This window comes from Saprolegnia diclina, assembly GCF_000281045.1.
Source record: "Saprolegnia diclina VS20 unplaced genomic scaffold supercont1.9, whole genome shotgun sequence".
NCBI lineage: Eukaryota > Oomycota > Saprolegniomycetes > Saprolegniales > Saprolegniaceae > Saprolegnia > Saprolegnia diclina.
The window spans coordinates 2,828-21,731 of record NW_008246076.1 but is presented as its reverse complement, the minus strand read 5'-3'; the positions used below and the strand labels follow the sequence as shown (position 1 = coordinate 21,731).

The 18,904-nt window shown below is 59.5% G+C and overlaps 11 protein-coding genes across 11 annotated transcripts in view; 7 read left to right on the top strand and 4 right to left on the bottom strand.

Annotated features, from left to right (window-relative positions):
* The window catches only part of SDRG_03675 (hypothetical protein), a gene marked incomplete at its 5' end in the record, with an annotated part of 3,890 nt that extends 3,398 nt beyond the window's left edge, over window positions 1–492 (top strand). The window contains one exon of the mRNA XM_008609312.1: window positions 25–492. Within this exon, the coding sequence (XP_008607534.1) occupies window positions 25–456 (432 nt within the window). The 3' untranslated portion in view covers window positions 457–492. The remainder of the gene's footprint in view (window positions 1–24) is intronic.
* SDRG_03674 (hypothetical protein) lies at window positions 425–2,420 on the bottom strand. The gene is made up of 11 exons (XM_008609311.1): window positions 2,231–2,420; window positions 2,087–2,188; window positions 1,917–2,043; window positions 1,660–1,871; window positions 1,333–1,619; window positions 1,218–1,289; window positions 1,098–1,176; window positions 906–1,052; window positions 777–863; window positions 650–736; window positions 425–602 (listed from the first exon to the last, which is right to left on the bottom strand). The coding sequence occupies exons 1-11, from the start codon at window positions 2,393–2,395 to the stop codon at window positions 495–497; spliced, it is 1,473 nt and encodes a 490-aa protein (XP_008607533.1). The 5' UTR covers window positions 2,396–2,420; the 3' UTR covers window positions 425–494.
* Window positions 2,421–3,019: 599 nt separating this feature from the next.
* SDRG_03673 (hypothetical protein) lies at window positions 3,020–3,274 on the top strand (the record flags this gene model as incomplete). Its single annotated transcript, XM_008609310.1, has 2 exons — window positions 3,020–3,073; window positions 3,122–3,274. The coding sequence occupies 2 exons, from the start codon at window positions 3,020–3,022 to the stop codon at window positions 3,272–3,274; spliced, it is 207 nt and encodes a 68-aa protein (XP_008607532.1).
* SDRG_03672 (20S proteasome subunit alpha 6) lies at window positions 3,253–4,306 on the bottom strand. The gene is made up of 5 exons (XM_008609309.1): window positions 3,871–4,306; window positions 3,694–3,823; window positions 3,583–3,647; window positions 3,446–3,532; window positions 3,253–3,400 (listed from the first exon to the last, which is right to left on the bottom strand). The coding sequence occupies exons 1-5, from the start codon at window positions 4,285–4,287 to the stop codon at window positions 3,353–3,355; spliced, it is 747 nt and encodes a 248-aa protein (XP_008607531.1). The 5' UTR covers window positions 4,288–4,306; the 3' UTR covers window positions 3,253–3,352.
* A 109-nt stretch (window positions 4,307–4,415) lies between these two features.
* On the bottom strand, window positions 4,416–5,836 carry SDRG_03671 (hypothetical protein). Its single transcript, XM_008609308.1, has 5 exons — window positions 5,162–5,836; window positions 5,029–5,112; window positions 4,924–4,985; window positions 4,667–4,882; window positions 4,416–4,614 (listed from the first exon to the last, which is right to left on the bottom strand). Exons 1-5 carry the CDS (start codon window positions 5,820–5,822, stop codon window positions 4,474–4,476), a joined length of 1,164 nt encoding a protein of 387 aa, XP_008607530.1. The 5' UTR covers window positions 5,823–5,836; the 3' UTR covers window positions 4,416–4,473.
* Window positions 5,837–6,147: 311 nt separating this feature from the next.
* SDRG_03670 (CAMK protein kinase) lies at window positions 6,148–7,385 on the top strand (the record flags this gene model as incomplete). The annotated part of the gene is made up of 4 exons (XM_008609307.1): window positions 6,148–6,548; window positions 6,593–6,691; window positions 6,736–7,094; window positions 7,144–7,385. Coding segments are annotated over 4 exons (1,049 nt in total), but the record flags the coding sequence as incomplete, so codon positions are not given.
* A 60-nt stretch (window positions 7,386–7,445) lies between these two features.
* Window positions 7,446–8,230, top strand: SDRG_03669 (hypothetical protein; the record flags this gene model as incomplete). Its single annotated transcript, XM_008609306.1, has 4 exons — window positions 7,446–7,789; window positions 7,840–7,920; window positions 7,967–8,098; window positions 8,143–8,230. 4 exons carry the CDS (start codon window positions 7,446–7,448, stop codon window positions 8,228–8,230), a joined length of 645 nt encoding a protein of 214 aa, XP_008607528.1.
* A 365-nt stretch (window positions 8,231–8,595) lies between these two features.
* SDRG_03668 (hypothetical protein) lies at window positions 8,596–9,439 on the top strand (the record flags this gene model as incomplete). Its single annotated transcript, XM_008609305.1, has 4 exons — window positions 8,596–8,954; window positions 8,999–9,083; window positions 9,139–9,260; window positions 9,316–9,439. 4 exons carry the CDS (start codon window positions 8,596–8,598, stop codon window positions 9,437–9,439), a joined length of 690 nt encoding a protein of 229 aa, XP_008607527.1.
* A 423-nt stretch (window positions 9,440–9,862) lies between these two features.
* On the top strand, window positions 9,863–11,299 carry SDRG_03667 (uroporphyrinogen decarboxylase; the record flags this gene model as incomplete). Its single annotated transcript, XM_008609304.1, has 6 exons — window positions 9,863–10,141; window positions 10,186–10,563; window positions 10,614–10,784; window positions 10,826–10,971; window positions 11,022–11,106; window positions 11,156–11,299. The coding sequence occupies 6 exons, from the start codon at window positions 9,863–9,865 to the stop codon at window positions 11,297–11,299; spliced, it is 1,203 nt and encodes a 400-aa protein (XP_008607526.1).
* On the bottom strand, window positions 11,296–12,623 carry SDRG_03666 (hypothetical protein; the record flags this gene model as incomplete). The annotated part of the gene is made up of 7 exons (XM_008609303.1): window positions 11,296–11,325; window positions 11,376–11,525; window positions 11,570–11,802; window positions 11,852–11,991; window positions 12,037–12,179; window positions 12,222–12,359; window positions 12,405–12,623. 7 exons carry the CDS (start codon window positions 12,621–12,623, stop codon window positions 11,296–11,298), a joined length of 1,053 nt encoding a protein of 350 aa, XP_008607525.1.
* An 805-nt stretch (window positions 12,624–13,428) lies between these two features.
* SDRG_03665 (hypothetical protein) lies at window positions 13,429–18,860 on the top strand. The gene has a single exon (XM_008609302.1). It carries the CDS (start codon window positions 13,439–13,441, stop codon window positions 18,719–18,721), a length of 5,283 nt encoding a protein of 1,760 aa, XP_008607524.1. The 5' UTR covers window positions 13,429–13,438; the 3' UTR covers window positions 18,722–18,860.
* The last annotated feature ends 44 nt before the right edge of the window (window positions 18,861–18,904 follow it).

Sequence of the window (18,904 nt, the reverse complement as noted above, 5' to 3'; positions counted from 1 at the left end):
AAACATTGGAAGCTGCTGCGGAAGCACTCGCTCGCGCGCCAAGCGATTTACAATTCGTCGTCGATCGTCTGCGACTACCTCGACGGCATCGAAGTCGAGGCCGAGGGCAAGGCGGGCGGTGCCCTTCTCCTCTGCCGCGCGCGTCGCCTCAGCACGCTCCAGTGGTTCTTCATGAGTCATCTCACGTGCTTTGGGCTGCCAGAGAAGGAGCTCCGGCAGAAGAAGCAAACAATCATCGCGGTCAAGAGCAAGGCGACGACACGGTCCTTGACCAGCGACAAGGCGCCGCCGGCACGGGACCCGTCGGTCGGCAACGACGACCTCCGTGAGACTTCGTACATGGTCGTCCAGGACGGCGACGCCAACATCCACCTCATCGACGGTGTCCTCAGCGACGTGACGAGCCTTGTGTACAACATCAAGATCCTCAAAAACACCTCGGTCACCATCGAGTGACAACTTGCATATACGTAATAGCTTGTGCGTTTCTTGGGCTACAGCAGCGACTGCTGGATCGCGAGCTGGAGCGCGTCGTCGTCGTCGTCGTCAGCAGCCAAGTGTGCCGTCGACTCGGAGAGCGCACGTCGCAGTGCTTCCTCGTACTAGTCAGTTATGAGCAGCTACTCCTTCTTCTCGATTCGCAACGTACTGGGTCCAGTGACGCTGCGGGCTCGAGCGATGCTTGCAGTGCCACCGCAAGGAGGGCTTCGTCGTCATCTTGGTCGCTCTTGATGGCCTAAGCAGGATGAGCCGTGGAAGTCGACATCACCACCGACAGTAGGCGCGTCTTGGAGAGACGCTTGGAGAGCTTGCTGCAGGAGGTCCTGCTCCGACTCGGCTTGCACGCTGCTCAACAGTGACGCCTGTGCACAAACCGTGAGACAACGACGCATTTTTCCAAGTACCTGGAGGGCATCACGCTCGCTCTCGGCTTGGACCGTAGCGACGTCACTCGCCTCGACGGACGACGCGACGTGGGCTTCGTACGCGGCCAATGACGCTGCGAACGCGTCTTCGAGCGAGCTCTGGCCGTGAAACTCGAGGCGCGAGCGCTACACGTCAGTTTCTAAGTTGACAAATACCAAAAGGTAATCAACCTCGAGCGCGTCGTGCTCCTCTGCGAGGTGGCGCTGCATGTCAGCGAGACGCCGTCGCTCGTACGTCCCCGGCGGGTCTCTACGCTCGCAGGAGCAAAGAGACGACGCCGACATATTTACCGCAGAAGGTGCGTGGCGTGCGTACCCCGGTGCACGACCGAGTCGTAGTGCCCGCCGCCGTAAAAGCTCACGCTACACCAGCGATAGGAATAGGGCAACAGAGCGTAGGGGGTACCGCATCGGCGGACGCGGGTTGGTCGACGCTTCGTGGAACGTCCGCAGCACTTTGGCGCCGACGCGCGGGTCATACACAAACACGTAGAGCGGCCGGTCGTAGAGCTCGCAGAGCGCTTGGAGCTCCGGGTCGTCGCCCCAGACCCCCAGCGTCCGCTTGTGCGCTACGTAGCGCAGAAACGCCGGCATGTCGCCAAGGACAAACGGCTCAAAGTAGGCTTGCGCGGCCTCCATGTAGTCCAGGCAGCTCGCGCGCACGACGGCGTGAAACTGGTCGTCGCCATATATCTAGATACATGCATAGGAAGCAGCGTCGAGAGAGCCGTACCTGGTGGCTAATGGCGCGGAAGAGGCAGTTGCCGTCGCCAGGCACCGGCACGAGGGCAAGCTCGTGCTGGGCTAGCGCTGCGCAGTACGTGTCAAAGGACGATCCGGTGGTGACGGCGCGGCGCGTGTGCGGGACCGGATGCTCCAAGACAGGCGCGGCCGTGTGGCAGCCCTGCGGCGCGAGCCAGGACGGCTGGAACGGCACCCATCGCTCTAGAACAGTAGGCTGAAGCCAGTGCAGTGCAAGCAGCGTGGCACCTTGGTTGGCCACGCGCACAAAGACCTCGTCGGTGCGGACGCGCAGCACGTTCGCACTCTTCCACTCGGTGTGCAAGCAGAGGTCGACGGTCTGCGCCGTCGTGAACGGCAGTGCATCGTTGCTGGCCTAGTGAGAGCAAGATCCAGCAGCGACGCAGAGGTCAACGCACCTTGGTCGAGGACGGCGCAAGGCAGCGCGAGTGCTTGGGATACCACGCGTCCCACGCCGGGTTCATGTTGTGGAAGCGCACACGCACGGATGATGACGTCGCCTACGCTGCATAAGGCGCCATGCCTCGACGTTGTCATTGTACCTCGAGGAGCATGGCGGCGCACCAGGTGCCAAAGACGTTCTGGACGTCGATGCTATCGTGGGCGTGGAGCTGGCGGCGCCAGTCGGCCATGCCCTCGACGGGCTCACCCATGTCGACGTCGCAGGGTCCATCGCGGTCGTCGTCGTCGGCCACGTACAGCACCATCTTGGCTTGGCTTGGGGACTTGAAATGGAGCCCGGTAAAGTACGCTTCCCGTTGGGTCATAATCATCACGTCAAGTACGAGCCGCACTTAAGAGAATCCAAAAACTCTAAAAAACTTGCCGGGGGATCGCGACGCTGAAACGCCTGCGCCTCCGAGGAAGCTTCATGACTTCCCTGTTCATCGGCGAGGAGCCTCTGCGAAGATCCTACGGGATATATCCCTACAGCCCCCCTGAAGATCCTACGTGATGTCCCTAGGGCCTATTTTCGGCCAACGTCCAGGCCAAGAGGTACCTCCTTCATACTCTCTCTACTCACTCAGGCTGATGACGTGGCTGCGCGAGAGCGCAGGAAGGACTCGTCATGCAAAGTGATGACGCGTCATGCTAGCTCGTCAGCACCCCGCCATCTCCCCCTGCCCCTTCAACTCGGAAGGGTTGCGCTTCCAAGATCGGCGTTTAAAATCCGGCGTTTTCATTGGGCAGCGGCCAACGTCGACGGTTTCCACCAATCGCATCATGATCAGTGTGTTTCCGCCAATCGTAGGCCGCGCGGATGACTTTATCGACCAATCGCCAACGTCTCTATTTTTGAGCTTGCGATCTTTCAGTCTCGAATTGGCCTCATGGCGGCGAAGCGACCGACGCTGCACCTGCGCTACTCTGAGGAGGCGACGAAGGTCCGCTTCGACCGGACGATCGCCAAGATGCAGGCTGCGCTGGACCAGGACCCGGCCACGCACAGCAACGCAGCGCTGCTGCACAAGGCCTTGCGCTACCGGCGTAAGTCGCACGTCGGCGCGGCCACGACCAACGAGCTGTACGACCGCTGGGGCGTCAAGTGGCACAAGGTCGAGAAGGACGAGGCCAAAGCATCATAGCGTATTTAAGCAGTCAACACACCATCGCATCTACTACTGGTGCTTGCCGTTGGCCGTCGTCGATTGTCGGAGCGCGCTTTACATGGGCGCGTCTTCCGAGATCTCAGAGACCTCGACCGCATCAATCTACATGCACATTTGAGCGCTGCGCGAGCATGCAGAAGGACGTACATAAGGCTGCAAGTCTGCGCCTTCGATCAAGATGAACTTTTGGTCGGCGCCGACAACCGCAATCGTAACGTTGGACGCCGAGAGTTCCTATACATGGCCTCCATGCGCAACAGGCTTCGCAGATAGTTGGGTCGTACCTGGCTGCCTTCGAGGCAACCGCGGATGCCCTGCAGCGCGTGCTTGATCAAGTCGTCCTTGGAGCCTATCAATGGTTGATACATGTCACGACCAAGATGGCGGAGTCGTACTGTTCGGGAACGTCTCAAAGTGCTTCTCCAAGTATGTCCGCGCCGACTGCGAGCGCGCGCCGATCGCGATCGCGTTGTACTCGTAGTAGTTGCCCGACGGGCACGTCTGGAAGAGGTGCGGGCCGTTTTTCTACAGGGCAGAGTGCATGAGCGTACGCTTCGGGCCGTCGAGCGTACGTCAACACCGGCGACGAGGAGGCCCACGCCGTACGGGCGGCGCACGTACGACTGTGTGCATTCTTGCTTCTTGTCGGCGACGTCGGCCACGAGGCGCGCCACGGGCAGCGCGCTGCCGTAGACGAACTTGTGGTTGAGGCACTCGGTGCGCATGAAGCGCGCAAGCGAGCGCGCGTCGGCGGTCAAGCCGGCGATGGCCATGCCCATGTGCGAGTCGATCTCAAAGAGCTTCTTCTGCGGGTCCGCGAGCTGCTCGGCGTTGACGCGCTTGATGCCGGCGAGGACGACGTGGGTGGCAGAGCGCAGGCCGAGGCAGGCCGAACCCTGCTTGACGGCCTCCATGGCGTAGTCGATCTGGTGGAGGTGGCCTTGGGGGCTCCACACCGTCACGTCCGTGTCATACTGGTTCCGGAACATCGCTTCTCGTCTTCTGACCGCAAATCGAATTGCGGGGCGATCTTCAGACCCCGACATTCGATACAAATAAAATTATATGTGAGAGGTTTTGCAGTTTATTCTCTCAGTATACAAAGCACAAGTAAAACGGCAATAAAACACATAGAATCCGGATGAAATACATTATCCGGACAAAAAGATCGCAATTCACACCCAGTGCTCCCGAATCCACGGCGCAGGCGCGGAATGCGGCTTGGGCTCCAACGGAAAGCACACGAGCCGCGCTGCACCGGGGCACGTCGTCTGGCACGCCTGCATGTACTCGACAATGTGCCCCGGGTACAAAAGCTAGATCCAATACATCAGCACCAATGGCGCGCTAAGATCTACATTTCAGTACCTGCAGTTCGTCGTAGTGGCGCTCGTACAAGACCATTTCGAGCCAATGGTCAAACTTGTAGATGCACTGGTGGACCGCAGCTGCGTGGGATGCGAGGAGCGTAAACACGTGCGCGTGCGAGCCAGCAGTCCAGATCATGACGCTGCTGTTGATGCCCCCGCGCCGCCGCTCGTTGCGCATGTCGTCCGTGCCAAGCACACCGAAGAGCCCTGCATACTGCACCACCCTGGATATGCGCTACAGACGAAATAGCGTACCGAGCAGAGGGGCGTAAGGTCGCCGACGAGGACCGTGTCGAGGTCAATGTATACAACGCGGCCTACTCGGTCGCCCTGGTGAGCGCGCGCCAATGGCTTTCGTACCGGTGGCGGGAAAGTCGGGGGCAAAAAGCTGCGCTTTATTCCACCAGCCGACAAAGCCCGACTGGAGCGGGTGTACGAGGATCTCTACGATTACGATGAAGCAACTAAACACACTGCGCATTCAAGGACGTACGTGGAAGCAAGCCATTGGCGTCGTCCGTGAGGCAGTAGAAGTGAAATGGCGCTGCCAAATGACGCTGGATACCCAAGTAGAGCTTGTTGACATAGTCGGGTCCGTATTTGGTGCCCCACTTGACGCAGGCGATCGAGATGGTCGAGGGCGGCGATGACGGCCAGTACACGGGCTCGGTCGGTGGCCGCTCGATGCTTTCGCCCACAAGAGCTTGGACGCGCGCCCAGCAGAGCTCAATGGCCATTTTTTGTTGGCCTAGCGCGCGGTAGATCGTGTTGAGATTGTAGTAGCCGTGGGCGTTGGTCGGATCCTGCTGAATCGCAGTCCGAGCGTGCAGCAGGGCGGCGTCGCAGTCGCCCAGCGCGTAGAGCTGCGCGGCGAGGTTGACGTGGGCGTCGGGAAAGGTCGGCTGATGCGCAATCGCGAGGCGAAAGTGGTCCACCGCGCTTTGCGGCGCCTCGTCGTCGTTGGCCTGGCGCCGCGTGAAGACGAGCGCATTCCCAAGGTTGTAGTGCGCGGCCGCGTACGTCGGGTCCAGGCGCACCGCCGCTTCAAAGTGGGCGACGGCCTTGGCGTACTTGCCGCTGGCGCTCAGGAGCGCGCCGAGCCGATTGTGCCAGCGCGCGTCTGCTGTCGCGTCGTCGTCATGGCCTTGGTTCATGCTCAAGCTACTGCGAGATTCGATGCAATCCAGAAGGGGTGGTGAGAGCACCCCTTTTTCGTACCGACCACCCTCATCTAGAATCACGCAATTTGATCATACCAATACCGGCACGACGTCGCCGCCATGGACCGCTCGTAGCACCGCCCCCATACGTGCAATCAAATAGAAAGAGGACCAGCAAGTCCACTGGTCGTGCTGTCGATGTGCATGCGGCGCCTCTGCTGGGCCACGTTCAGGTTGCGTGCGCCAAGCCAAGCCCATGAGAAAGGCCATCCAAAATTAGCCCAACCGGATGATCTTTGGCATCTTGGCAGCAGGAGCAATATGGGCTGCAACCTCTCGGTCCAGTGCCCCGGCAGCGACGTGCGCGGCAAGTCCGTCGACGACCTCGCGCCGCTCAAGGCCAAGAAGGCGCAGGTCATGGCCTGCACGCGCTTCGCGGCCGCGTACACGCTCGGGCCCAAGATCGGTGAAGGCGCCTTCTCGGTCGTGCGCCGGGGCACGCACGTCGCGACGGGTGCCACCGTTGCTGTCAAGTGCTTGGACCTCAAGCAAGTCTCGGCCATGGACCTCGTGAGCATCCAGCGCGAGGTCTCGATCCTCAAGCAGCTCAACCACCCGCACGTGATCCGGTGCCACGCCTTCTTCCTCGAAGAGAACTGCGGCTACATCGTCACCGACCTCATGGAAGGCGGCGACCTCTTTGACCGCATCGTCGACAAGGTACACTATACATTGACTACTCGATTGACTAACTCAACACTCAGACGGTGTACACGGAGCTTGAGGCCAAGAACGTTGTCCGCGCGCTCCTCGAAGCGGTCGCGTATTGTCACGACATGCACATTGTCCACCGTGACCTCAAGGTGATCCATTCTCAACGTTGAATTTGAGTTTGAGCACGGCGTAGCCGGAAAACATCCTCTTGAGCTCCCGCGGCGACGACGCCGTCATCAAGATTGCCGACTTTGGCCTGGCCAAGGACGACGCGTACCTCACGACCATGTGCGGGTCACCGGCCTACGTCGCGCCCGAAGTGCTCGTCTCGACCAAGGCGCCGTACGACAAGGCGGTCGACATTTGGTCCATCGGCGTCATCACGTACGCGCTGCTTTGCGGCTTTTTGCCGTTTTTCGACAAGAATCCCGCAAAGATGTTTCGCATGATCAAGGCCGGCGCCTACGCGTTCCCGTCGCCGCACTGGGACCTCATCTCTCCGAGTGCCAAGGCCTTTGTCGCCCGCATGCTCGTGGTGGTACCCTCGGAGCGGTACTATCTCGCTCTCTTCCTGACCGACTTGCGAATGCTAAGCGTGTAGGGCGTCAGCGCACACGCTGCTGCAAGACGCGTGGTTCACGACGCATGCACCGCAGGTGTACGTGCCGCTGACAACCGCCATGACGGAGCTGCGGAAACTCAACTCGCGCCGGTCGTTGCGCTCGGCGATCTTGACGGTCCACACCGCCATGAAGCTCAAGCAAGCCATCTCGCTTCCGATGCAGTCGTAGTCGGAATACATTTGCGTGCGCCTAGACAATCGAAGCTTCGGTTTTGTTCGGATTTGCGTCCTCGACTCGTGTAGCAACTATGTGGAGGAAGGAGCTCAGTGTACGTTTGGCCATGCTTCTCTCTCTCGCGACCGTTCTGGCCTTGACGTGGCCAACGCAACACGTTCTCACGTCGTCGCCGGGCTTGTGCGGCAACGTGTGCCCGGTGCAGGCGTCGGGGACGGCCCAAAGCTGCGTCTCGTACCCCTCGATCCTAACCGATTTCCCGTGTGAGCCGTCGTCGCTCGGGCAGTGCGTCGCGAGACCGGATGGCAGCGGCGCGGTCAAGTGCCTCAGCAACTCGTGGGCCCAGAACGGCTCGTACGCCATCGGGCTCCGTGGCACCACCGGCTCGTTCGGTCGCGCCGAGCCGGTCCGGTTTGTCCAGGACTATCGCGCCGACAGCATCTCTGAGCTGTACGTGCCTCTGTCTGTCCGCAAAATGTTTATTTGTCGGTTGGGGTTAGGGTTTTGACCAACTACAACAGCGAAAAATACCCCTTGACGCTCCTCGACGGCGCCTTCAACCGCTCTTCACTGACGTCTTTGTACGAGTCGCCGGTTGTCCTCGCCGAGGATCGATGCCGTGCCTAGGCGCATTGAGAACGTCGACTTGGCGCTTCAGAAGAACGTCTTTCCGCCGCACTTGCGCTCGCTCGTGCTGCGCAAGACAGGTCTCCGCCGCATCCCCAAGGAGGTCTTTACGCTCACTCAGCTCGAAACACTGTACATTACTATGGTTGCGTTCCATGGGCTAAGCAATGTACTAGGGAAATCTCGGGCCAGTTTCTCGACACGTCGTGGCTGAGCAAGGAAGAAGCGGCGTTCGTCCGCAACGTCAACTGCACGTTTGGCTAGCTGTGTTTGCATGATGTAACCATTTGAACTTGTCTATTCGCTCTCGTCGCGGTGCCACCAATATACCAACGACATACACTTAATTCCTAGTAAAATACGGACGTAGAGGCATCCGCCGCATCGCACGCCGCTCAACAACGTCAAGCCAAGTGCATTGCACACGTCTGAACAAGGCAAAGCACTACAATGTAGAACGCGGAAGCTAATGACCTACCACAATTTTAGCTTGCATATTAGAAACAACATAAGTGGCACATGAATGCTCTACGGGGCGATCGAAAAAGCTTCGAGAATCCGCATCGTCTGGTCTCTTCGACCGAACAAAAGCTGGTGCTCGACAACTGCAACCTCAATTGTGATCCATCATGCGCACCAGCATTGCCTTGTTCGCGTCAATGCTTGCGACAGCGCTCGCTTGTCCGGATGGCCATGCTCTAACGTCCAGCGCCGAGCTCTGCGGTGACATTTGCCCGCTCCAAGACGGCGTTAAGGCCCAGAGCTGCGTCTATTACCCGAGCAAGTATGACGACTTTACGTGCCAACCGTCGTCGCTGGGCACGTGCGTCGAGGCGCCCGAGGCCGGGTGCACGCTCCAGTGCCTCACCAACACGTGGGCCCGCAACGGCTCGTACGTCATCGGGATCCGCGGCGTGTCGGGCTCGTTTGGTCGCGCAGAGCCGGTCCGTATCGTCGAGGACTACCGCGCCGACAACATCACCGAGCTGTAGCCACCCTTCAACCGGCAGAGACTATTGAATCTTTGGTTAGGGAGCTCAAAAACTACAACGACGAAAAACACCGGCTCACGCTCCTCGACGGCGCCTTGACCAAGTCGTCGCTAACGTCCTTGTACGTCTTCTCTCTCAAAGCAGTCTCAAGAATCCATTTATCCTGGTACGTGGATCGAGAACGTCAAGCTGTCGATCCAGGAACATGTGTTTCCGCCATTCGTTGAAACGCTTGTGCTGTGCAAGGCCGGCGTCCGCTGGATTCCTAAAGAGGACTTTGGCCTCCAGGCGCTCAAGACTCTGTACTTTAGTACTAGTACTTACGTTCGCTTACCCTCAAGATTGCACGATGCGTAGGGAGATTTCGGGACAATATCTCGACACGATCGACCTCTCGGACGACGAAAGGGCTTTCTTGGCCAACGTCAACTGCACCTTCTCGCGACAAGAACCACACCACATATATTTTTGCTATTCTTGAGCGTAGTAAGTGAATATCCCCGAAATCATGTCGAAATATCAACCCAGAATCAGTGGACTATCACCAAATTCACCACAGAACAAAAGTCTGCAACTTGCTTTTTCTGAAACCCACTTGCTCGGACTACTTTCGACAAGCTGTCCTTCTCGCCCTCGTCCGATCGAGCAGGTTTGGCGCCACCTGCGACTGGCGCCACGTCCAGCGTGTCACGAGCAATGAGCCAATCACCGGTCACTTGCAGACATCCACGATACACCATCACCGATTCGTCATAAATAGTGTGTGAAAATACTGATGTGCTACGCTAAATGAGTCAATCACCGGCCACTTGCAGGTATCCACAATACACCATTTACAACGCACCGTCAATAGTGTGGGAACGAGTGGATTCGTTTTCGTGGTGCTTCGTTCATTCTTGAAGAGATGGCGAAAGCTGTGGTCCCGCTTCTCGCCGTCGTCGCGGCCGCCGTCGCCATGATCGTCCTGCGCCAGCGCCAGAAGGCCGAGCGCCCGTACCCGATGAAGCGCACGCCCATCAAGCGCCTGCCGCTCGACCAGCTGCCGCGCCTCAAGAACGACCTGCTCGTGCGCGCGTACCTCGGCCAGAAGACCGAGCGCGTGCCCGTGTGGTGCATGCGCCAGGCCGGCCGCCACTTGCCCGAGTTCCGCGCGCTGCGCAGCGCCGGCTACGACTTCTTCACGGTACTTGGCTGCATTAGTAAGCTCTCACGGACCATTTGCACTAGATGTGCCAAGTGCCGGAGCTCGCGGTCGAGGTTTCGCTCCAGCCGCTGCGCCGCTACAACACGGACGCCGTCATCATCTTTTGCGACATCCTCGTCGTACCGCAGGCCATGGGCATGGAGGTCGTAATGAAGTCGGGCGTTGGCCCCGTGCTGCCGCAGCCGCTGCGCACGCCGGAGGATCTCAAGCGCCTCGTGATCAAGCCCGACATTGAAGCGACGCTCGGCTACCTCATGGACGCCATCAACCTCGCGCGCCAGGAAATCAAGGGCCAGGTCCCGCTCATCGGCTTCTCGGGCGCGCCCTTCACGCTCTTCACCTACATGGTCGAAGGCGGCGGCTCGCGCACCAAGGACAAGGTCAAGACGTTCCTGTACAAGGTATTACACTACACATTCTCTCTCAAACGTGTCGTCTCATGCGCTCCTAGTACCCGGAAGCCGCCCACGAAGCGCTCGCGGCCATCACCGACGTGTGCGTGCGCTACCTCATCGCGCAGTACGAGGCCGGCGCGCAGGCGCTGCAGATCTTTGAGAGCGTCGGCGCCGAGTTCTTGACGCAGGAGCACTACTACGAGTTTGCTTTTCCCTACCTGGCCGAGGTTGCTCCGTATTCATCGTTCTCTCTAACTCAGATGACTAGATTGCCGAGCGCGTGCGTGCGGCTGTGCCCGCGACCGTGCCGCTCGTCGGCTTCTCCAAGGGCACGCAGTACGCGTATGAGAAGCTCTCGCACACCAAGTACGACTGCCTCAGCCTCGACTGGCAGAGCGACCCCGCGACCGTCCGGTACTCGAAACCACTGTCAAATCTTAGTGGCTAAGACGCGACCTGCGTAGCGCTCAAGTCGACGGCCGCGTGTCGCTTCAGGGCAACCTCGACTCGTCGGCGATTTACGCGGCCCCCGAGGTCATTCGCGCCGAGGCATGAATTGATAATTTGATACTTGAGGAATTCACAACAACTATTGTAGGTGGGGAAGATGCTGACCAAGTTTGGCACGCAAGGCTATGTGGCCAACCTCGGCCACGGCTGCGCACCCGACTTTAGCCCTGAGCACGTCGACACGTTCATCAAGTCGGTGCAGCAGCTCTCGCTCGACATGAACTCGGCCTAAGCTTTGGCCATCGCGTCAGCCACTACCTAGGACAAATGCACTCCATTTTACGCTTCAGACGATCGCAAAGCATTACCGAAAACATGGTGCTAATGCTCTCCATGCGCTGGCTCTGGTCCCGCTCCATGACGAAGAGCTTCCCGCGCACCTGCTCGAGCTGCGTCGTGTTGCTGTGAACGCGCTGCTCACTTGCCTCGGTGCGTCGCGTCACAAGACCCACTTCGCTCTGCATGTAGTGTAACGATGGATCGTATTGGGGTTGGAGGGTACCTGGAGGTGCTGGAGACCCTCATCGAGGGTTTGCGCGAGGCGTGTGTGGTGGCCCGAGAGGGTTGTGACTGCCTGCTCCATCATGGCGAGGTCGTCGAGCCGCTGCTGCGCGTGGATCTTGGTTTCGCGGGCGTGCGTGGCGGCCGACGCCTCAAAACCCGCGAGCTGCGCCTGAAGACTCTCGACTTGCTTTTGCCACAGGATGCGCAAGTCCGAGGCCTCGTCGGCCATGTCTACCACGTCAATCTCAATCTCAATCTCAATCGACTAGAAAAAGTATACGTTTGGCTCGTGTCGCGTGGTCGTGCCGAAGCTCGTGCACGCGGTCTTTGGTCTCCATGACGTCGCGCTGAAGCGCTTGCATCCACTCAATGTTGTGGCTGTGGCTCGCTTTGAGAATCTCATGGTCCTTGGCCCAGTCCCTAGTCCACAGTTGCAAATCTACGATCTTATAGCAATTTGCGCACCGCTCTTTCAAGCTCCAGACGTCCCACGCGCGCTTGGCCTGCTCCAGCTCGCGCTGGGCACCAAGAGTGAGCTCCTTTTGCTTGTCGACTTGATTTTCGAGCGTCTCGAGCCGTTTGCTGGTGTTCTTGCGCACACCGTCCACCTACGTGCTCGCTCGATGAGCAGACTTGGGATGCTGACTTGCCTCGGCCATGAGCACGTCCGAGAGCGTCTCAAACGCCTGCTTGAGCGCCTGCAGCTGCGAGCTCAAGTACGCAAACGTCGCTTGCGACTCCATCTCGAGCTGCAGCTGCTCGGCCGCGTCCTTTTGCAGACCCTTGATCTAGTGTAGCCTAAGAAATGAAGCGGAGAATGGCGGTCGACGCACCGCTTGACGAATCTGGTTGAGGTCCGAGAGCGGCTTCTTGGCCTTGGCCGCGTGCGCCGCCGTCTCCCGCAGCACCGACGCCATGCGATTCGTCGTCGGACGTTTCGCGATCCGCGACCTTGCGAAACGGCGTCGCAGTTGACGATGCGCTGCTACAATGACCGACAATGGCGCCGTGTACCTTGAGGCGTGCCTCCACAACCTCAACTGGGACGCCATCTATGGCGCTAGCTTTGAGTTTGGTGGCGCGACGCGATTGTGGGGACGCCAGAAGGCTGTGTGTGGTACAGACTCTACCGGAGCGTGTACCAGTCTCTCGAAAACGAAGCAGCGTACTGGACACCAGATTGCGCGCTTCCAGCTGCAGTGGAGCAACGACTGCAAGATTGGGTAGCACGAGTTCTTTTCGGTGGTCAACATGCTTGGGTAAGACCTTACGATTCAGTCGCTATGCTGGCTCGACTTTGATCGACAGATTGAGGCGCCTAACTCCATCGCCCGTCAAGCGCGGTGTCGGGCTCAGGTCAGCAGCAATGGTGCAGCCTACTTGGAGGCGATTTTGAGAAATGTCAGCTGGCCCACTTTTGAGTCGTGCCGGGCACGTCGTTTGAGATTGGGGTTGCCAAAGAATTGCCCTCGCTCAAGCCCCACAGCGAGCTGGCTCAGCGCTCTCGCTAAAGGCGACCGCCTCTCGGTGGCCGACGAAGCCATCAAGCGGCAACGGCGTTGCATCCGTCGGCGCATCACCTGGCCCGCGCGCTCCAACTCATCAGGTCGAGCTAAATATTTTGTACATTCTACTAGAATGAAAACGAGGCTATTTACTGAGTAACCTCGTGTTAAAATTGCCGTGTCCCTTGATACAAGTTGTGGGAAGAATGTTGTTCTAGTCGTGTATAATAAGGGAAACACCAATGGCGACGGCGCTCGTTTCGACGGCGTCTATTTGTGCCCAGAGCCTTTCTATCCAGATATGAAACCAAGCGAAACGACAACCGAAAGGGCTCGCGAAACGCAGTTTGCTACTAGCCTCCATGTCCAGTGATGCGAAAAGCCAGCGCTCGCAGATGCGCGTGTATGCGGGATCGTCGACCGCAACGTCCTCGATCCATGTGCTGCCCAAGACGATGAATGATCCGCCTCCGTCGCTTCGTTTGCCTTTTCTCCTCGAGATCGGCGGAATGCTCTCTGTCGTCGTTGCAGTGGGACTCGGCGTCTACGCCCTCCTTGTCTTTGCCTCGTACCTCGAGACGGACTTCCTCGTTCCCAACTTTGGCACTGCGGTACCAGTCCTTGTCGCTGCACTTAACCACCGGCTCGCCGTCACGGGGATCGGCGCAGTTGACGTAGTCGCGCCCCAAGCTGCCTACGTGCCGTTGCTGCAAGGCGTGAGCCCGGCGTATCCGCGCCTCATCATGTACCAAGAGCTCACGCGCCTCTTGGATGGCGTGCGCGGTCTCCGCCGACTGGCCGCGACTCAAGTCGTCATGATGGTCTCGCCCTACTGCTGGGCCGATCTCAACAAAACGTACGAGCTCGCGTACACTGTGAAGCGCCAGGCGCGGTGCAAGCAGACGGAAGCCACCAACGGCGCCGTGCACCTCGAGACAGTGCTCCGCAACATCGATTTCAACGGCTTTCTGGAGGCGACGCAAGGGCTCTTTTTGTCTGCGATCGCCCACCCGATCGCGAGAAGCGGGGCACCCGGTGCCGCGTGGCTCTCGGCGCTGCAGACGCACGTGTGGACCGCAGAGTCGGATGAAGTGGCGCTCTGGACGTCGTTCGGGCTCAACCGCTACACGCTGCAGTACGGCACCGGCATCCGCATTGGCGTGTTGGAGACAGTTCAAGTCGAGACGGCGCTCGGCCAAAGCTTGCTCTTGCCGCTCAAGACGATGCCAACGACCAATCGCTGGACGTTCCGGACGACCAAAGTGCTCTACAACCTTCTCTACAACGACTTGTACGCGATTGGACTCAACCAAAGTCTCGTGCGAGGCACGACCAACTACTTTGGCGACATTGACGTCAGCCAGATCGAGGCGTATGCACAGGGCCTCCCACTGCGACCGGCACAGCAAGCCATCCACGACATGATCGGCTCACTCGGCAGCATCGACGCCAAGTGGATGCCGCCGCCCCATAGCTTGGTCGCTGCCGTCGCAACCTTTCAAGCCGCCATCAACGCACATTTGGTCGCTGTATCGTCGCTGCCAGCGATCGATATGGCCCGTGAGAGTCTCTACCCGACGCCACGCCGCTGGGCAAATCCGCAACTACGTTTTGTCTCGGGCAACCCAATGTGCACGACGGGGACACCCCAGAGCTTTGTGCAGCAAACCTTTGGGTTCGATGACATTTGCAGCAGCCAGACGCCGTTGACGCTCGAGTGGCACGGCTTCAACGCCGCCTTTGCACTCTGGCTGCTTGGCGGCTCGGTCTCGGCGACCGACGTCTGCGCGCCATTCCCCGGTGCTCCGCAGGCGTGCGAGCGGCTTCTTGCCGACGCCACGACGCTCTACGCAGCAATGTCGCCTCCGCCTCTCGATCCTTCGCTGCTATCGGAGTTGGCGGCGCTGCAGATAGGACTCCTCCAAATCTTGAGCACCAACCAAGCTGCCATCACGATCGACCAGCAGCTTCTGTTGGCGCCCGATTTTGTGTTTCTCGGCGCTATGTACCTCTACGACTGGGCGACTAACTTTCGCGAAGTCGTCTCGTTCCAAGGCGACGAGGGCACCCACACACTCGTCTCGACCTTGTACGACGCCGTGGCCGCCGACCCGATGGCGCCGCCCGCAGCGTTTGGACCGTACCTCTGGTATCTAGCGACAGTCACATCGAGCACATTGGCCGCCCTCGCGGTGCTGCTCTTCGGCCTGCGCTGTTGCAGCAGCAGCGCGGGCTACGATTGGCTGCGCTTCACGCCTTTGGTGGCGTCCGTGTGGGTGAGTCGCAACCTCTTGGTATTTCGAAGCGTCGCGGCCATACTGTGCTTGGCCACGGCGCCACTTGACGCTTCGACCCATGGCTTGACACGCCTCGTGCTAGCGCCACGTTCGATCTGGATATCGAGCTTGCTTGCGCTGGAAACTCTCTGGCTCGCACATGTGGCCCACGATGTGCTGATGCCACTGAGCGACGCCTGGCTCGAGCTCCCGATTGCGTTCATGGGGTGGTTCGTGCTCGTTTTGATCGACCAAGTGGCGCCCATTACGCCCTCCGCGTCCCTCGACCGACAGTGCTACGCCATCAATATGGATCAAACGACGTACTGCGCTAGTGGAACCGTTCGCGCTGGCAGCTTTCATCGAAGCGTCGTCGTGACTGCGGTCGTCGGGGCCGTCATTGTCGCGTCCTTTGCGTGGTCAATCTGGCGACAACGGAGCTCGACGCAGGGACCGATGCTCCGCCCCAGCGCCATGCTGCCCCAAATGGCCCCTCTCCACGTCACAGCGACGGGCCACCAAGTGAGCATGGTCACCGCCGTCATGTGTGGTCTCGTGCCTCTAGCGTGGCGAGACCACACCTACGTATTTGATCTCAAGCTCTGGCTGGCTTTGCCGTCGGACGGCACTGCGCTGGCGTCGGCGGCTCATGCCCGCGTAACCGTGCTGCCGTTCAGCGCCCCGTCGACGGCCTCGCGCGCAGCGACGACCGCACCTTCTGTGCTCCGCCGCAAGTCTGTGCAGCGGCTTTTGCGCTTTGTCGGTCTCTCGTACATTGGCGTGACGCTCTGGAGCAACACTGCGTACCTCAGCGTCTTGGAGACAGCGCTAGGCAACGACTTTGGCTGGCCCGGCTTCAATTCCACCGGCATGCACGCTTTTCTCGCCAATACGTTCAACCGGCAGCTCCTCACGTCCACTGACGCCACCCTCGCACTGCACGACCCGATGTTTGGCGACCCGCTCCAGTCGTACAACTCGTCTGCTACGACTGTCACGTGGTACCCCACGATGGCGCGACGGTACCTCTTCAACGCCTCCGCGCCGCTGCAGGAGCTCGTGCTGGGACTCCGAGCCATGGACCCGTGTCAGCTGCCGTGGATGTTTACGCAGTACTGCTGGCTGGACCTGGATCGAACGTGGGAAATGGCCAGCACTCGCCAGCGGCAAGTACGATGTACGGCGAGCCAGCACAACGGCGCCCGGTACCTCGAGACGAGTCTGCGCAATGTACAGGACTGGACGACGTGGCGCTCGTGCTGGGGCACTTCGTTCGATGTCGGTATCGGCAACGACTTGGCGGCGACTGTGACGGGCCGTCGCTGGCTGCAGCTTGTTCAATCGAATCTGCTGTCTGTACCCGAGGAAGTCGACGTTTGGAAGGCGTATGGCATCTCGGTGTTTTTGCTGCAATGGCAAAACTACAAAGACACGGGGCTAAGTGACGCGATGGTCATCACTACGCCGTTCGGCCTTCCGTACACGCTGCCCATCAGTGAGCGCAAAGGCGTTCTGCACCTCGATCGCCAGACGTCCCATCGCATGTACTGGGGTCTCGCCAGCGACCTCTGGGCCGTCGCCAACAATGCAACCAGCATCGGCGGCTTGTCGCTCCTCCGCAGTAGTCCCAAGTTTGCCTTTACAAATGCGACACGCGCACAATTGCTCTTTGAAAACCGAACGCTCTATGCGCCTCTCAACCCGGGTTTGGCGCTGTATCATAGCTCATTGGGGCCGTTTGGCGCCGTCGACATGGTGTACGTGAGCTGCCCCCCGTCGCTGCTAGCTCTCTACGACTACGTTTTGCACGCGGTCGGAAGCGTAGCGAGCTTGAATGTGGAGGCGCAGACGGAGTTTCTCAGTCTGCCTGCCAAAACATACATTGGGCAGCTCCCAAGAACCCTCTTGAACGACCCAAGTCTGCGTCTTGTCGGGGGTAACCTTATGTGCGGCAACGACCTCCCGGGATCCCGCCCCTCGGGCGCACTCCTGACGCTCTTTAGCGCCGACACGGTGTGCGCGTGGCGATACCTCGACTTTCTAACTCCGACGACGACCGGGCTCGTTTTTGCGCTTGCGGCTTTCGACGCCGTCCACCGCCTCGAGCCAAGTCTCGACTTTGACCTGTTTTGCGCCAGTGACGTGTACGCCGAGCCCAACTGCGCGGCCATCTACGCCGCCTCCTATGCCTTTATGCTCAACCACTTGACGAACGCCCGAGACAGCTTTCGTCCACTCGCGACGGCAGCCGAGGCCGACCTGCAAGCCCTCTCGATCGAGATGACGCAGTACATCAACCGCAGCGGCAGCATGGAGCTGTACAGAATCAATCTTTTGGACCCCTCCGACCGACCTTGGACGTTCTTTGGATGGAACTACGTGACTGCGTGGGTCATTGGCCAGCGCGAAGTCGTCTCGTTCCAAGGCGACGGCGGCACGGTCACGGCCATCTCTCGCTACACGACTCCGGCATCACTCACGTTAACCGAAGCCGCAATCCCGACGCGCCTCTCGTACGTCTGTCAGCAATGTGTCCGGTACGTCACCGGTGCCATCATGGCGGGCGCGGGCGTCGCGGCCTATTATGCCATTTTCGTATGCCGTGGCCACATTGAGGGCATGAACCTATTTGCGATCAACCGGCTCATTGGCCACGCGTGGATCGGCCGAACACTTCTATTGGTGCGCGGCGTCACGGCGCTATGGCTGCTCAACACACCTTCGCTGGAGCTCAAGGCCATTGGCGCCGGCGCGCGCTTTTTAGCGCTGCCGCTCGGGTGGTTCCCGACGCTTCTTGCGTCGTCCGAGCTCACGTGGCTGGTGTACATCGCCAACGATCTCTTGAGCTGCGTCACGCGACAGTACACGCCGTCATACGCCTGGAAGAGCTCGGTCGCGGCCTGCGTGGTCGCAGCGGCCTGGACGTTTGCTGTCCCGAAACACTACATTGCTTACGTGCACCGACATTGTAGCTACGTCGACATGGATCTGGCGCTGGTGTGCACCAGCGGTCACGTTGATTTGGGCCATTGGAGTCGTGTCAGTATTGACGTCGGTCTCTGCCTCGCGTGTGTTCTTATTTTGGCGCTCGTGGAGCGGCTACGACGTCCGCAGCTTCCGTTGGCACCAGCGCCGTCGCTTCTTCTCAATACGACAAGCGTCTACTCGTCCAACCTCGCAAAATGGGTCGTCAACGGTCGCCAGTACATGGACCGCATGTCGGCTGCCATGGGTGGCCTCGTGACGTGGCGCTACCGCGACGTTTTATACGTCTTTGACATCAAGTGCTGGCGGACCTTTGTCGTCGAACCCGAGGCTCAGTGTCCGTTTGACGTTGGCGCCGTCCTGCCGCTCGATCGCATTTGCTAAGTCATCGGGAAGAACGTCTCTTACTGACAGGCCCAATGCATCATCCAAGCAATGACGCGGCCAGATCGTGACTCTATTCGACCGTCTGAGGCTCCTCCAGACTAAGTTACCAAATCGAAACTTTTGCAACCTTCTCAAATCGCTGTGATACTTTCAGGGACGCTTTCTCTAGCTCGAGAGAGG

Coding starts and splice junctions, on each gene's coding strand:
- SDRG_03665 (XM_008609302.1), top strand. CDS start 13,439: ATGTCCAGTGATGCGAAAAGCCAGCGCTCGCAGATGCGCGTGTATGCG.
- SDRG_03674 (XM_008609311.1), bottom strand. CDS start 2,395: ATGGTGCTGTACGTGGCCGACGACGACGACCGCGATGGACCCTGCGAC. Junction 1,872..1,916: donor TGTGCGCGTGGCCAACCAAG/GTGCCACGCTGC, acceptor CTACTGTTCTAG/AGCGATGGGTGCCGTTCCAG. Junction 603..649: donor CCGCAGCGTCACTGGACCCA/GTACGTTGCGAA, acceptor ATAACTGACTAG/TACGAGGAAGCACTGCGACG.
- SDRG_03671 (XM_008609308.1), bottom strand. CDS start 5,822: ATGAACCAAGGCCATGACGACGACGCGACAGCAGACGCGCGCTGGCAC. Junction 5,113..5,161: donor CGCCAATGGCTTGCTTCCAC/GTACGTCCTTGA, acceptor TCGTAATCGTAG/AGATCCTCGTACACCCGCTC. Junction 4,883..4,923: donor ACCTTACGCCCCTCTGCTCG/GTACGCTATTTC, acceptor AGGGTGGTGCAG/TATGCAGGGCTCTTCGGTGT.
- SDRG_03672 (XM_008609309.1), bottom strand. CDS start 4,287: ATGTTCCGGAACCAGTATGACACGGACGTGACGGTGTGGAGCCCCCAA. Junction 3,648..3,693: donor CTTTGAGACGTTCCCGAACA/GTACGACTCCGC, acceptor AACCATTGATAG/GCTCCAAGGACGACTTGATC. Junction 3,401..3,445: donor GCGCAGACTTGCAGCCTTAT/GTACGTCCTTCT, acceptor ATGTGCATGTAG/ATTGATGCGGTCGAGGTCTC.